This window comes from Montipora capricornis, chromosome 2 (assembly GCF_036669925.1).
Source record: "Montipora capricornis isolate CH-2021 chromosome 2, ASM3666992v2, whole genome shotgun sequence".
Taxonomy (NCBI): domain Eukaryota; kingdom Metazoa; phylum Cnidaria; class Anthozoa; order Scleractinia; family Acroporidae; genus Montipora; species Montipora capricornis.
In genome coordinates this window covers 18,086,663-18,101,854 of record NC_090884.1, presented here as the reverse complement: position 1 = coordinate 18,101,854, position 15,192 = coordinate 18,086,663, and the positions used below count along the sequence as shown (strand labels likewise).

Genomic DNA, 15,192 nt, shown 5'->3' with positions numbered 1-15,192 from the left:
ATGTTTGGTATACTTTAAAATTAGAAACATCATACATAGCTAACAGATATGGTAAAGCAAACAATAAATACATGAAAACATACAATGAAAAGGCACCTTCTAAGTATATTATGTATTTAGATGCTAATAATTTATATGGTTATGCTATGAGTCAATACTTACCAACAGGTAATTTTAAATGGCTGACAAAAAAACAAATTAAGAAGCTAGACCTAGCTAAATATAAAAAAGATATCGGAAAAGGATTGATATTAGAAGTTGATCTTGACTATCGGAAAGAATTACATAATTTGAAAAAATAAACGTTATTAAAGATATGCTTTCTAATTATTGCCAAAAAAAAAGATAAATTCAAGGTATCAACAGGTCTAGTGCATAAGCAAATTCCAACCTTGAAAAACAAAGATAAATATGTTCTTCATTATAAAAACCGTCAATTATATACTGATGTTGGATTAAAAGTCACTAAAGTTCATAGAGTGTTAGAGTTTGATCAATCTTCATGGTTAAAACAGTATATTGATTTTAACACTAAAAAAAAACAAATGCTAAAAATTAATGAATAATGTAGTGTATGGTAAAACTGTGGAAAATCTTCGGAGATTAGTAACATGAAAATAAAATTTTAAAGATGGCTGCTAAACCAACTTATGTTAGTAGTAAAATTTTCAATGAAATTCTAGTAGCTGCATGTGCATAAAATTAAAGACTCATTGTTATTAAACAACCTTCGTATATAGGTATGACTATTCTTGATCTAAGTAAAACGTTAATGTATGATTTTCATTATAATTACATCATAAATAAATATGGAAATAAATCAAAATTATGATTCACAGACACAGATAGTTTGTGTTATGGAATTGAAACCAATGATGTGTATCAAGACTTTTGGCATGATAAACATAAATTCGACAATAGAAATTATCCTGAAAACAGTCCATTCTATAATAAAGCTCATAAGAAGTTATACGAAAGTTTAATGATGAAGCTTCTGCTATTCCAATCACCTACCGGTAATTCATTGGCTTACGATCTAAAATATATTCATATATAAAAGACAATGATAATAGCTGTAAAGCTAAGGGGATCAAAATGATTGTAATAAAAAAATCAAGCATACAGACTACAGACAAACACTATTTAATAACAAACAAATGCATCATACCATAAAAACGATCCGAAGCAACAGTCATCAACTTGCAAGCTATGAGTTAAACAAAGTTTCATTGTCTTGCTTTGGATAACAAACGTTACATTCATATTAGTGGATTAACAACTTACACTTACAGTGTATGGACACTACAAAATCTAAAGAGTTCAATCGGTTGCTGTATTAACTATTCTTGTGATTCACGCATCTTCCAAAGTCACTTCCAAAATAGAAACCAATTTGGAAATAAAATTCATTTGAGAAACAATTTTGGTAAAAAAAATGAAAGTTGTGATTGGTCGAAAAAACCATATGACTTCCTCATGACTAATTTCCTCGGGAAAGTCCCTTCCACGCTATGATGATTCTTTCCTGTTTTCATTTGATTATGCAAATATTTAAACACATTTAAACTTTACTGACAAAGTCTACTTACAAAGTTTACTCATAAAGTTTACTCATAAAGATTATAAACAAAACTAACTTGAATATGGTGATTATTTCCTGTTCAATTTGATTATGCGAATATTTAAACACACTTCATGCATTACCTTTTCACAAAATGATTCACAAATTTGAAACGTTTCACTGAAAAATTACACAATTGTGAAGTAAAAATGTGAAGTTTGTGATTGGTTAAAATCATGGGAAAATCCCTTTCGTCATACTTTGTGATTCTTCCATTTAATTATGCAAATATTGGATTGCAGTATTGGATTCATTATTTGTTTCTTTGTTTGTGATTCATGTTTTAAGTTATATTTAGGCTGCTGTTAAATTTATTGATTTGTTTTTTGTTCTTTGTTTAGCATATCACCAATACAAAATTAAGATCTAAATAAAATTTGAAATAAAATACAGTAGCAAGCTCCATCGCTTGTCTAAAATAACACTTGCTCATCCCCTGTGCCAGCAAGCTATTTTGATACTTTGTTGAATAGGTATTGGATTTCAATTATATTTAGATCTTAATTTAGTATTTGAATTTATTATTTGTATTTTTTGAAAAATATAAAGATTAATTTGAATTTGAATTTTGTGGTTGAATTTTATTAAAATACCAACACAAATTATTAAAACAGTTGTATTATTAAACACCAACACAAATCATTAAAACAGTTTTATTATTAAACACCAATGTTGAAAAATGAGCTGGTATACTACTATCCTGTTGGCTTCCATTTTAGAATATACTGGACTTTTTTGACTCACAAAAATACCAATGCAAAAACTCGGAAAAGACCAGCAAACAACAGAAAATCAAAATCACATGCTGTCACGAGCGCTCAACAGCTTGCAAAAAATACTGGGAGTTGATAGGTCAAAAATTATATCACACATATGTGGCTAAAAATGATATCATCACTGGCAGGATAGCGTTTTTATCACTCGGTATACCACTAAATATTATATAATAAATACCGGTATTTTTATCATTTGCCAGGGAGTTGAAATGTTCATCCTTTCTTTCTAACTGTCAAATATTTGAATAATGTAAGATGCTGTTTCCCCCTTGGTTATAATCTAAATGCTACTTTACTAAAAATCACTTCAGCTGACTATATACATGTAGTTACATATTTTGTATGTATTAGTTTTTTGATTATGTGATAGGACACTTAAGTGCCAGCACATTCCTAAAATCAGTTACTAACCAGTACTGTTTGTCAGAATACTGTACATGTAATACTTCCTTACCAAACCAAACAGGCATGAACAATAGCCGGCTTTCATGCTTGATTGGACATTACTACATGAACATGCATGAAAAAATGAGCCTCGCCTTATTGGGGTCCTTAAGTAAGCTTTTACAGTAGTTTTGTGAGACATCTCGATTATTTAAAAAAAACAATCAAATTGTGGTCTTATTTAATACTTCCACTTTTTATTTAGTCCACAGAAGATTCTTTCATTGGTGACTTCAAGCGCTGGGTGGTCCCATTGTTGCACCGCCTAGGAAAGCACAAGAAGAAATCTCAAGTGAACCTAATTCACCAGTATTTAACTGATGTTGCTAAGGTAATTAATACCTGGAAATGATTGTCCTGTCATGTTATCATTAATCATTATCATTATTAGTATTATTATTAGTATTATTATTATTATTATTATTATTATTATTATTATTGTTTACTTTTGTTGTTGTTTCCTCTAAAATTATGGAACAAACTTCCAAACAAAATAATTTTTTTTGCTTCCTGACTATGCATACATCTTATACGATGGTTTAAAACATATACATGTAATACTCACAGGTATTTTGCTAGTTGCGTAGTATTATTTTTCCGAGCCCCCAGCCAGGACAAGGAAAAAGTACACGAGCAATGAGCAAAATGTCCATTATATATATAGTCTATTATATGTTAAACCATTGAATAAGAGATTTATTATTCCACTTCCAAAAATGTGTTATTTTGCTTCCATTTTTATTTGCTGTATGGATCTGTCCTTGAGGGCATATACAAACGATGTAAACAGCACAGCACAAATGGTCCCTTATTTGATTGGATAAACAAAATGACGAGTGACAAGCGATCACAAACCCCAACCAAATTCTCTAAATCCTCATTCTTTGCATCATGTTGAAAACAATTTCTTTCATTGAAAAACTCCTGTTCCATCCATATTTGCTCTGTTGTAAACCGGTCAAACCAGGACACTACAGTGTATTACCATACATGTATCATATTTTGGAGCGTTCTCTTGACCAAATATGGTAAAATGGCATAATAGTGGAATAATAATGACCTGAATATAACAGTTTACATCAAAAGGTTTCATAAGATTATTTTCTTTTATTTCCCTTTAGACTGACCTAACATGTGTCTTAAAAGTGTTTGAAAACTCTAGACCTGAGGTGAGCTACAAGCTTAAGCTATCTGTTATGATTGGGTCTCTGTGGAAGCTATTCAGCCAAGGTTACATCTACCTACACACAAATATTTTACTGTAAATAAACTCCAAATTTTTTGACTGGATAACCCAGTGTATCTCACTGAGGAAGGCCAGAGCCAAAATCTTTTTTTTTTTTTGGTTCAGAGGTTGTGAATTTACACAATATTATTAGCAAAAAGCAGTCTTTCAGTATGGGTGTGGGTGATGATTGTTTGGTTCTTAGCATGAGTCTTTATGGGTCGTGCTCAATTGAGCAGCACCACAAAAAGACAACCCATGAAATGAAGAAAATAATGGAATGCAAAAAGGCGGTTGACTTTTTCACACAAAGCTGGTTCATTGAAGTCCATATTTTGGGCCAGGTTTGTCATTTCGTACCACCTCTAAGACAACAAATTCAAAGTGAAATTTTCAGACTTCACTTATGAAAGTTATGAAAGTTGTGAAAAAAAATGGTTTGACTTTTCAGCCTCTTCATATGTTACTGATAATTTATGCTGGAGCACGCACTGCGAGTACATTGTTCAGAGAGCGCGCAAATGCCTGTACAGACTGCGTTGTTTGAAGAAGTCAGGTGTGATGGAAGGGGATTTAGTTCTGCTGTACTCCAGGCTGATCCGTTCAGTGTTGGAGTATGCCTCCCCAGTTTGGTCAAATTTGCCGGAATATCTTAGCCTCCTACATGTAATTGACGGTCTGCAGAAAAAAGCCTTAGGGATAATCTTTCCTGGGCTTCCCTACAGGGATGCACTTGTGCACTGTGGTCTTCGTACTCTCTCGGATCGGAAGTTTATCCAGAGAGTTCGGGACACCGGTGTCCTTGCTAACTTGCTGTCACAGCGCACAACTGTGTCCCATGGATACAATCTACGTTCAGGCGCCATCAGAGAGGATCTCACCATGGCCTCTACTAACCGTCTCGACAAATTTATTACATTGTACATACAATATGTATACAATGTGCCCTCCCGGTTGTCATCATAATGGCTTTATGGCAACTCCTGAACTTTGGGCACAGGATGTACATATAGATATTTCTAGTAAAATGTTTCCTGATAATGTTTATATATGATTAGTACTCTGACCACTTTTGTAATTTAGCTGTTAAGCTACAAAAAGAGGAATTAAAGTGATTATTATTATTATTAATGAGCAACGTGTGTTTTTCTTTTGCTGCCTTTTTCGCGTGCCCCTACCCCCAGACAATGTTGAAACATGCCAGCAATCAATGAAGGGAACTTGATTTTGGAGACCGTGAAAAATAAACGTTGTAATGGGGGGAAGGGGAAAAGCGTGAATTGTCCCAGCAGTTTTGACCAGGATTGTAGGTTTTTCAGAACTTAGTGCTGCTGCCAGTATTCTGGAATTATTCCACTGTCTTTACCACCCTTTTTTTTTTTTTGAAAGAAAGGTATTTTCAAAAACAAGGTTTAAATTAAAGCCAGCTGTTTTATGGCATATGGCATCAATAATACCAAGACTGAAAAAGCCTATACCTTTTGTTTTGGTGGTAATTACCTTCTTCATCATGGCCTGGAACACTTCCATTATCTCTGTCCGATATGATGAACCAATTAGTGTTCTTTGATCCTTAATTGTGACAGATCAAGGAACCAATCATAGCAGATGTTGCGCAACTCACGAAGCTGGCTTTGGATTGCATTTACATCACCAAGAGGTATGTCATCATTTTCACTTCTGTTTTCAATATTGGGCAAATATTGCTTGTTACTACATGTATTAACAGTAATATTATTATCCCCATTATCGTTGTCTTTTGTCTTTATCATTGTCATTTTTGTAAGGCTTACACAAGCACTAATCAAGTGCCAAATTTTTTGCATTCTATAAATGACTACATTTATCAAAATATCTATCCCTCTTTTAGAATTCTATAGACTGAGTCCTTTTTTTGTAATACTTTTGCTTTCAAAGTGTTGTTTTTTTTGTGTCATTTCTCCTTTTACTCACTTTTCCTTGAACTATTGTGTCCTTTCATTCAAAATTCCCCATACCACGCAATACACACGTACATGTATTACTGTGTGACATCTCAATAATCAAGATCATTAAGGTGCATGGCCCTTGATTATGTAGATATCAGAAAGACGTTATCCAATATTGTTATTATTGTGCTTTTACAGGTTTGATCAGCTGGACTTGTCTTTTAGCATACTGAAGTGTCTACCTGCCAGTGATGAAGAGTGAGTCTATGCACTGTTACATCACTTTTCATGGCAAAGCTACATTTCTGTTAATTCATTGAATGAGTCACTTACTTCAATGATACAATCTTTACGTTAACTGAATAACTTTCCTGTATTTTAAAACCTGCTTTTCAACTCAAAAGAACGTTTTAAAAAGCGAAATTATTGTGAAAGTGAAAATTTTACCAAAGTGTTTTACCTTTGATGCAACATGAAAGATATAAATTTTAATCTGTCTGCCCATTCATATTTGTCATGCTTAGCTGAAGGTGGAAACAAAATTGGTAAAATATTGTTTGTATACTACAACAACTGTTCTTTTTTCTAGTGTGCTATCAGATCAGATCAGAGAACTCAATCATAAAGTTGATCAGCTTAAGATTTATTTATGGTAAGTTTCTCACTGTGAAACGCAAATATTCCTCTTGACAAATTGCAAAGGGCCATACTTGAATTATGGTTGTTGTTTATCATTTCATGAAACTAAAAGTCATATTGACTTTCCGTTGGCCTTATAAGATTCAGATAAATGTTCAGGAAATAAGACTACTGACACTTTAAAACTGAGAAAGGCTTACCAGTCAATTTGCACCCACATTTGTTTCTTACCCCTTTATAAATCCAACCTAAGTTAGATTCTTTGTACCCAACCAAGAATGTTGTACTCTATACTGACCAGTTTTTTAAAGGGTAAGTTACAATACAAGCAAAACCTCAATTTTTCAATCAGTTAGTTGCACGTATTGGAAGATGTCAGTCCACGTGACTCCTAAACCACCCCCCATTGAAGTGAAAAATCAGCTGGCATTAGACGGATTAAAATCTTAATTAATAGTTTGCGAGGGTTGCAGCATACAGAAATGCCAAATTCTCTTATTATTAACCGACTATTATTGTTAGTTGATATTCTGAATATTTGTTTCACAAGCCTGATACAATACTGTGTATTTGTGGGAATCTGTGTAGAATTCACAGTGGCTCTCCTAATAATAATAACCTATGAATTGTTTATCATTGTAAATATCCCTACATGTACAGATCTCCAACCCACATTGTATACAAAGCTACCCTGCAATCAAATTCTGCCAGACAATCCAGATACTTTTTTTTCTGTTCTTTGGTCAAATTACAACGGTAAAAATGCCATACACTATGTGCCACAAGCTTTAAAATACATGATCTCCAATCAGGTACCCAAGACAATTCTAAATGGTTTTACCCTCTCAAATGTAATGCAGCAAAACTATACTGCTTGTATTTTATGTTTTCAGTGCATGTGAAACTTTGGCCAAACATGGTCTGCAAAAGCCAGTATCCTTTGTTTTGGAAACACATGTAAGTTCAAGACACATGTTACAAACTCTCTGATTTGGATAAAGAGATAACCCTAACTACCGCAGCATTGGGGATGGACCAATTTTTTTTTGGGGGGGGGGGGGGGGGGGCAATTCTATGTTGTTATGAATTTTTTTTTTTTGCCTTTGGGGCGTGCAATAATTTTTTTTAGCGCCTTAAATTGTGCACAAATTCTTTTCCATCGGTTTTCAGTCATACTGTTTATTAAAGTATCTCCAAAGCATTTCATGAGGTATGCATATACAAGAATGGAACAGAAAAAGATAAATAATAGACTTTAATAGTAACATCCCCAACGGGCTTTTCAGAAACTATTTACAGATGAATGTAAATGAACTTAATAAATTTAGAGTAAGAGAGTACTACAACATCCAAGTGTTAAAGAAATGACATAATAAATTTACCATTATGCTAAAATTACAAAAGTTTGGATTACCTACAAATAAATTACAAATTGCTTTGAGTATGAAGATATTCTTTTACAGATGCCGTGAACTTTCTAAGAGAACTGTTATGCCTTATATTGTTATCTAGGCTGTTCCAAATGCTTGTCACTCTAAAGGTGAAAGTACGTTGGCCTGAAGCAGTTGTAAAAAGGGGTATAGGAAGCGAATCACACTTGCAAGTGAAGCGATCGTGTATATTACAGCGTTTGCAAAATGTACTGCGGAAGTGTCTTGGGGCTAGACCGTTTAAACATTTATAAGCCATTACTAAGTTTCTGAATAGTAGTAATTGTTTAACAGGAAACCAGTTAAGCTGTCGAATTAAGGGTGTTACGTGGTCGCAGGAAGAGACTGCTTTTGAAACATGCTCGTTATAAGTTAAATGTGGGTCGAGAATGACACCTAAGTGCTTAACAGAGGCATCAGGCCTCAAGGGCTTGCCGAGAAAGGTCACAATAGGAGTGGAACGTAATCCACTTACCAGTTGCCTGGTTCCAATAAAAAGGACTTTCGTCGTATTAGGGTTGATCAGCACATGTAAGTTGTTTTCACAGCACCACCTTGCTACGTTGTGCAAGTCATCTTCGAGTTTCCAAATGGTCAAATGTATATCTGACAGGGAAAACGACAGGAACACTTTCGAGTCGTCTTACTCCAGACAACATGTTGGAGTACTCCGTGTGTAATCGGCAGAGGGTCAGATAGAATAGAGGCTATCAGGGTAGACTGAGAGCTGCCAATTGACAACAGCAGGTGAGGCACCCACCATGGAAAGTTTGTGAAGCAGTTTTAAATGGTCAATACTGTCTATATAAGTTCCAGTTTAGCTTATAGCTGTTTAATCCCAACTGATGAGATACACACGCTGGAAACCATAAACAAACATTACAAAGCGCGCGGTTCCAAAACAAAAAACGAAAATAGCGATGACTGAAATGTTGCTGAACGAAGTAGTTTGAAATTAATGAAAGCAAATAAATGCAAAACACGATAGGTACCTCATACAGTACGAGATTTCCGAGATACAACCAGCTCAGAAATTTGCAAAATACCTTCCACACAGAAAATTTCCAGGCTTCAAAAGCACATGGCAAGAAAAAAAAACTGCCCGAGACTATTATGGGCAATTCCGTAGGCCCGCAATACGTACAAACTAGATCCTACACCGGCCCCGAAAGACCAACTACATAAGCTACAATCATAGACAAAAGTAGTTGGGAAGGTTATGTAAATGAACCACACCAGAGCTGTATTTCAACCTGCTTCTGTTAATGCTCAAAAGAAATAGTTTCACTTTCTCTTACGTAGGCCCCCTCCCCCCTATTCAATGTTGGAAGGTAAGTCAACAATTTTCCACTGAAACCATTCAGTTTTGCACAACATTGAAGGAGGGGGGAGGGGAGAGAAGCAATAAAGACTTCAAAAGTGCTAACCTTCCCAACAGTTTTGTCTAGGATTGTAGTTGTCTTTAAATAAACAAAGGATCTAGTATGTTGAGCAACCTTTGGCTAGCATAAGTCAACGTATAATGTTCAATGTCACACATTTGACCCGCATGCCAAATGGAAAACAAAGTAATCACCAAAAGGGTTCCGAGGTGATCACTACAACAAATTTGTTAACACTGTCCTTTAGACATACATGAACACATTTCCCTTGACGTAGAGTTATATGATCAGTCACTCTTGAATAGCTTCAGGATCCGAAAGGTCTCCTTCCAAAAGACATAGTTTCCTCACATCCCGCTGAAGGCGCTTCGCACCTGCTGTACGCACAACAACTTGTCGAACATTTCCCTTTTCATCTGGAAAGACTTCTTCAACCAAACCAAGTGGCCAACGGCCTCATGGTGAACTCTCGTCCACGATTAACACTCTCCCACTGCGAAATTGCGTTTTGGGTAGAGCCACTTCTGCCTCTCTTGAAGTGTGGGAACATACTCCTTGATCCATCTAGCCCAAAACATATCAGCCATAGTTTGAGCTTGTTTCCACCGCTCACTGGGCCTAGGATTATACACCACTGGTAGATCACCTGCGGGTCTACATGGGTTCCTGTAGCACAGAAGTAAAGTGTTCGGCGTTAGAACCGAAGGATCGTGATGGTCGTCAAAATGCCAAGTGAGTGGGCGATCGTTTACTATCTTCTCGGTTTCACAACTAACAGTGAGTAAAGTCTTGTCATCGAGTGCTTTCTTACGGATCTGATCATGTGCTCCCATACGCCACCCGCATAACTGGCGCTTGGGGAAGAGAAATTCCATTCAATTCCTTTTGCCCTCATTTGGTCCCTGATTCTTTGTTGGTTCCACGCCAGCAAGGATTGTTTAACCTCAGCTTCAGCACCCTTGAAGTTGGTTCCATTATCACGAAATAGCTCTCTTGGGGGGCCTCGTCTGCTTACAAATCAGCACACTGCTTGAATAAAAGAATCTGTTGTAAGGTCGTGAGAAATCTCAATGTGTATTGCCCTGATTGCCAGGCAAGTAAAAATGCACCCATAGCGCTTTGCAGTTCCTCGTCTCCATTTGACCTTCAGGGGGCCAAAATAATCTATACCAACGGATGAGAATGGTGGCGTTCCTGGAGTCACACGAGCTGCAGGGAGCGGGGCCATGATCTGGGTACCAGGGCTTTGGTTTCGACGACGGCATGGAATGCACCCACTGACAACACGCTTTACTGTGCTTGGCCCTCTGATGATCCAGTAATGTTGGCAGACAGCAGCCAAGGTTTGATTAGTCCCGGAGTAGCCATTTGATTCATGCAGATAGCGGATTATAAGTCTAGTTACATGATGGTCTGAAGGCAGGATCACAGGGAGCTTCAGCTCACTGTCCAAAGGTGCATTGTCCAAATGACCGCCAACCCTAACAATACCTTTGCCTACAACAGAATTCAGCTTGGCCAACCGGCTTGCACTCTTGTTACTGAATGGATCTAGCAAATGAGAATCCCTTTGAACAAGCCTTACAATTTCTTCCAATGTGTCAACAATCTCAGTGACCTTCAAAGGGCCCGTGATCAGCAAAGCCTGGCCTTGGTGAGTCTTCCCAAACCGAAGCAGCAGGTACTTCTTAAACCTTAACAACCATGCCACAGACTTTTGCAACTGGTACCAGGATGAAGGTCGGCTGATAAGACGATTAATGGATGGTGGGAGATTACTACCAGAGGTAACTGAAGCGCCAACCCGTGCATTTCCTTTCTTCACTTCTGCATCACTTTCCTCTACCTCAGGTAAATCAGTTGGTTGCTCTGGCCACTTGTTTTCCTTTTCCCATAGAAACTGAGGACCCCTAAACCAAAACAGCATCTGTTGCCGGCCCCGGTCTGTTTCCAATTCATGGACACCTCTGGATGCAAGATCAGCGGGATTTAAGTCAGTTGGTACATGCCTCCACTGGAATAGCGTTGTAGAATCATGGATCAACTGCAATCTATTGGCTACAAAGGTCTGAAACCTTGTAGTGTTCCTCAAGTATCGAAGCACAATAGTGGAATCTGTCCACAGGACAACCTTGTTGATGGGTAACTGCATTTCTCCGCAAAGTTGCTTGTTAACCATCACCTTCACAGCCAAAGTGGCTGCGGTCAGTTCTAGCCTCGGTACTGTGATTGTTTTAAGTGGGGCTACTCTAGCCTTCCCCATGACCAGACTACAGTGAATACGATCCTCAACATTAATAAATCGTAAATACGAAGCAGTCCCATATCCACTTACAGAAGCATCAGAAAAGTGGTGAAGTTCAATGCTCTTGATATCTTTGAAGTCCGCTGGTTTGTAACACCGGGGTAGTTTGACAGACGTCAAGGCTTGAAAGTTACTCTGCCAAGCTTTCCATGATTTTAGGACCTGCTCTGGGAGATCTTCATCCCAGCCATGGCCGAGACGAGAAAGTTCCTGAAGAATACTTTTAGTTGGTAATACCATAGGTGCAGCCAAGCCGAGGGGGTCATAGAATGAAGCAACATTGATTGCTCCACCTCGAAATCCAAAACTATCTTCCCGCACATTCCAATCGACACCAAGTGCTCCCTCTGGTGGTGGCCTTTCTAAGTCAAGGTTCACTGTGGACGCTCGTTCGCCGGTAGGTATGACACATGACGCTCTTATCATTAGGCTCGATTACCAGCCGCTGTTTCGGGAAATGAGCCAGCGCTCACTCCCGAAATCTCGGCTGGATGCGTGAGGTGAGCCATTGTTAATCTCCGCCAATCAGAAACTCGCCTGCAGAAATCCGTCTGGCATAAATTATATGTTTTGGCTGCGAAGGTATTCTTTGACCCGGCCTGTTCGAGGTTTACAGTGCTTTAAGGTAGGAATCATCCAAGATTGCGACAACGAAAAGTGTTCGAGAAGCTGGAGAATGGGAATTGTGTCGTTTTCTACCGCCTGAGTTTGCAAACTTCACTGATTTTCCAGATGGCGCCAAGGTCAAAATACAGCTTTCAAATCCATTGCTATTGCAATTTTCTCCTCATACTTCGTTAATGTAAGAGCTAGTAAATTCCTCAAGATCAATTGAAAGTACTGCTGAGTTTATTGCTGGCAAAACGAGGGGGCCTATGAGGTCGACTGAGAGCTAAAGTAGCCGAAGATTTCGTCGATGATTCGCCGGTTGAATTCAAACTCACATCGATCATTTAACCACAAACTCAAGCTCGTATCATCTGGAAACTTCGCACAGACGTTTTAAGCATTGTTATGTAATTTCTGTTTTCTTAAAATCAGTGTTTTTGGGATGTCTAATGCTATTTCCCCGCCACTATTAACTTCGCATAAATTATATTTTAAATTTACGTCACAGACACAATCTATCGCTCACGCGTCCAGCCGTCTCTTCTCGGGGAGGATACCCGAACTCGAGTGAGCGGCGGGAAATCGAGCCTATCTTATCATTGGAGACCCACTTGGTCAGTCGGAAGCCACCACGAGCCAGTAATTTGGGGAGTTCACCAACAAGTTGAACTGCTTCCATGGTTGTGGCAAGAGACGTGAGGCAATCATCCACATGAAAATTGTTGTGGACAATCTCTAAAGCTTTCTCACTGAAGTATCCCTGGTTATCCTCAGCTGTCTTTTTGAGTGCATATGGGGATGTTTTCAAGAGGGTGATGTGGCAAATACCAAACAGGTGCATCATCTTTAGAGGGTGGATCTTTGGCGGTAATCCTCTTGGCGTGACCCTTTGCCAGGTTTTGTCTCCCATAGTTTCCTTGTATTTTACAAGGAGCCTAGGGTCCCTCTTCAACCGTTTTTTCAACATCAGTAGTCTTTTTTCTGCCATGATCTTGTTGTTCGGTAAGTAAGGGGTTTCACAGTTCCAGGGGAGCGTGATCTCATAATGACCACCGACCATTTTCCCAGAACTGTCCATAAAGGACTTGGCTCGACGATTCTATTGCATTGTAAAGGCGTTCTAGATGATGCTGTATGGGATCCAGGCCCTTTACTGTTTCAGTACAGCCCAACGATTGGTCAACATGGATGAAATTAACTTCGGTACTCTCTTCTCTCCTTCCCTTTGGTGGTCCCATAACAGTGCACCCCAACAAAAATGTTTGTACTTCATGTGGCTGTCCTATTTTCGCGGTATTTACCTCTATGGGGCACAAAGCTTCCGGTACGTCGCTGCCAATCAGTATGCTTACCTTTTTGTCCACAAGATCTACTATGTCAATGTTCTTGAGATGTGGCCATTCCTCCATATCCTTGCTCGTTGGGATGCTTCTCTCAGTAAGTGGTAAGGTTTTGGTTGTCCAAACCTTCTCTAAGCGAACTCCCTTTCCAGTAGCAACACCAACAACATCAAGGCATAATTGCTGACTTTCTTTGCATTGAGCTCCTGAGACTGTCGACAATGTGAACTCCACCAGTGTACAGTCTGCTCCAAGCTCTCTAGCCAAACTACTCAGACACATGTTTCAATGATATGACTGCTAAATGGTGTGCTGACCCTTACAGGAACTACTTGAAGGCCAATACGACCAAAGCTGGTCCTCGAAGCCACATTACTTGTTGCACTTACACTGGTAGCATCATTCTGAGAAGGCCCTCCAGAGGTAGTTTGGACTTGGGGGCTGGACTTTGGGCCAAGCTCTGCACTGTTCACTAATTCGCGTACTGAATTTGATGAATGCAACAAGGGATGATGCTTCCTTTGGCAACCTTCGATTCCATACAACCTTGCAACTCGACATTTCTTGACAAAGTGTCCGGGACTGAGACACGAACTACACACCCTTTTCTCATCCACCAGGTGTTCTCTCTGGCGGAGTGTCAATTCTCTACACTTATGGCAGCGCTCAAGATGCTGGCTGCCCGAACATAGGACACATTTAAATGGTTTCCTCTCACTGCCACGATGGCCACCATTCCAGGATTCATCGCTAAATGTGGCCAAGGTCATGCTGTTGTTGGAGAAGCTAACTTTGCCCTTGGATGAAGATTTGTGACCTCTTGGGGCCTCCTGCTTTGAGTTGACAATTTGACCGAAGTAGGTGTTGGCAACAGCAGCACGGCTTTGTACAAATCCTGTGAGGTGTGCAAATGTTGGTGTGGTCTGAGCTTCATAGAGCTGATTGGCTCTCTCTGCCCATTTTGCTCTGAGGTGAATAGGGAGGCGGGCGTCAATCTTCCCTAGAGTATCCATCAAGTTAAGATTGCCGGTGTGCCCTAGCTGGGTAGACCCGAGGAGACATGTTTCCATGTCACGAGCAAGCTGGGACAAGATCTCTGGATCAGGATTTCGGATTGGAGGCCCACTGACCACTCTTTCTAGAAAAGCCCCAGTCACTACATGCGTTTGGCCAAAGTTCCTTTGTAGTATCTCCTTAGCTCGCTTGTAACCTTCTTCAGGGGGCATTATAATACAATGTTGAATGGCTTGTCGTGCTTTACCTCTGCAATACTGAACAAGGTAGCTTAGGCGATCTGCGTCATTTTCCTCCTTGCTTTCCACATTTATCTCAAAGTTCCGCATAAACAAAGGAAAGGTGTGGGGCTCACCACTAAAGCTCATGTATTCTCTCTGAGGCATACGAAGACCATGCACCACTTCATCCATAGTGTTTTGCTGTCTTTCCAACAGGCTGTGTAATTGCAGGGCACTGCTCAGGTCTGCTGACTGGCT

At 38.9% G+C, this 15,192-nt stretch overlaps 1 protein-coding gene across 1 annotated transcript in view; it reads left to right on the top strand.

Moving 5' to 3' along the window:
• LOC138035378 (NBAS subunit of NRZ tethering complex-like) overlaps nt 1–15,192 on the top strand; it is a 172,456-nt gene that overhangs the window by 110,446 nt on the left and 46,818 nt on the right. The window contains 6 exon segments of the mRNA XM_068882083.1: nt 3,047–3,172; nt 3,963–4,010; nt 5,653–5,726; nt 6,193–6,252; nt 6,584–6,646; nt 7,527–7,590. Coding sequence (XP_068738184.1) covers nt 3,047–3,172; nt 3,963–4,010; nt 5,653–5,726; nt 6,193–6,252; nt 6,584–6,646; nt 7,527–7,590 — 435 coding nt within the window.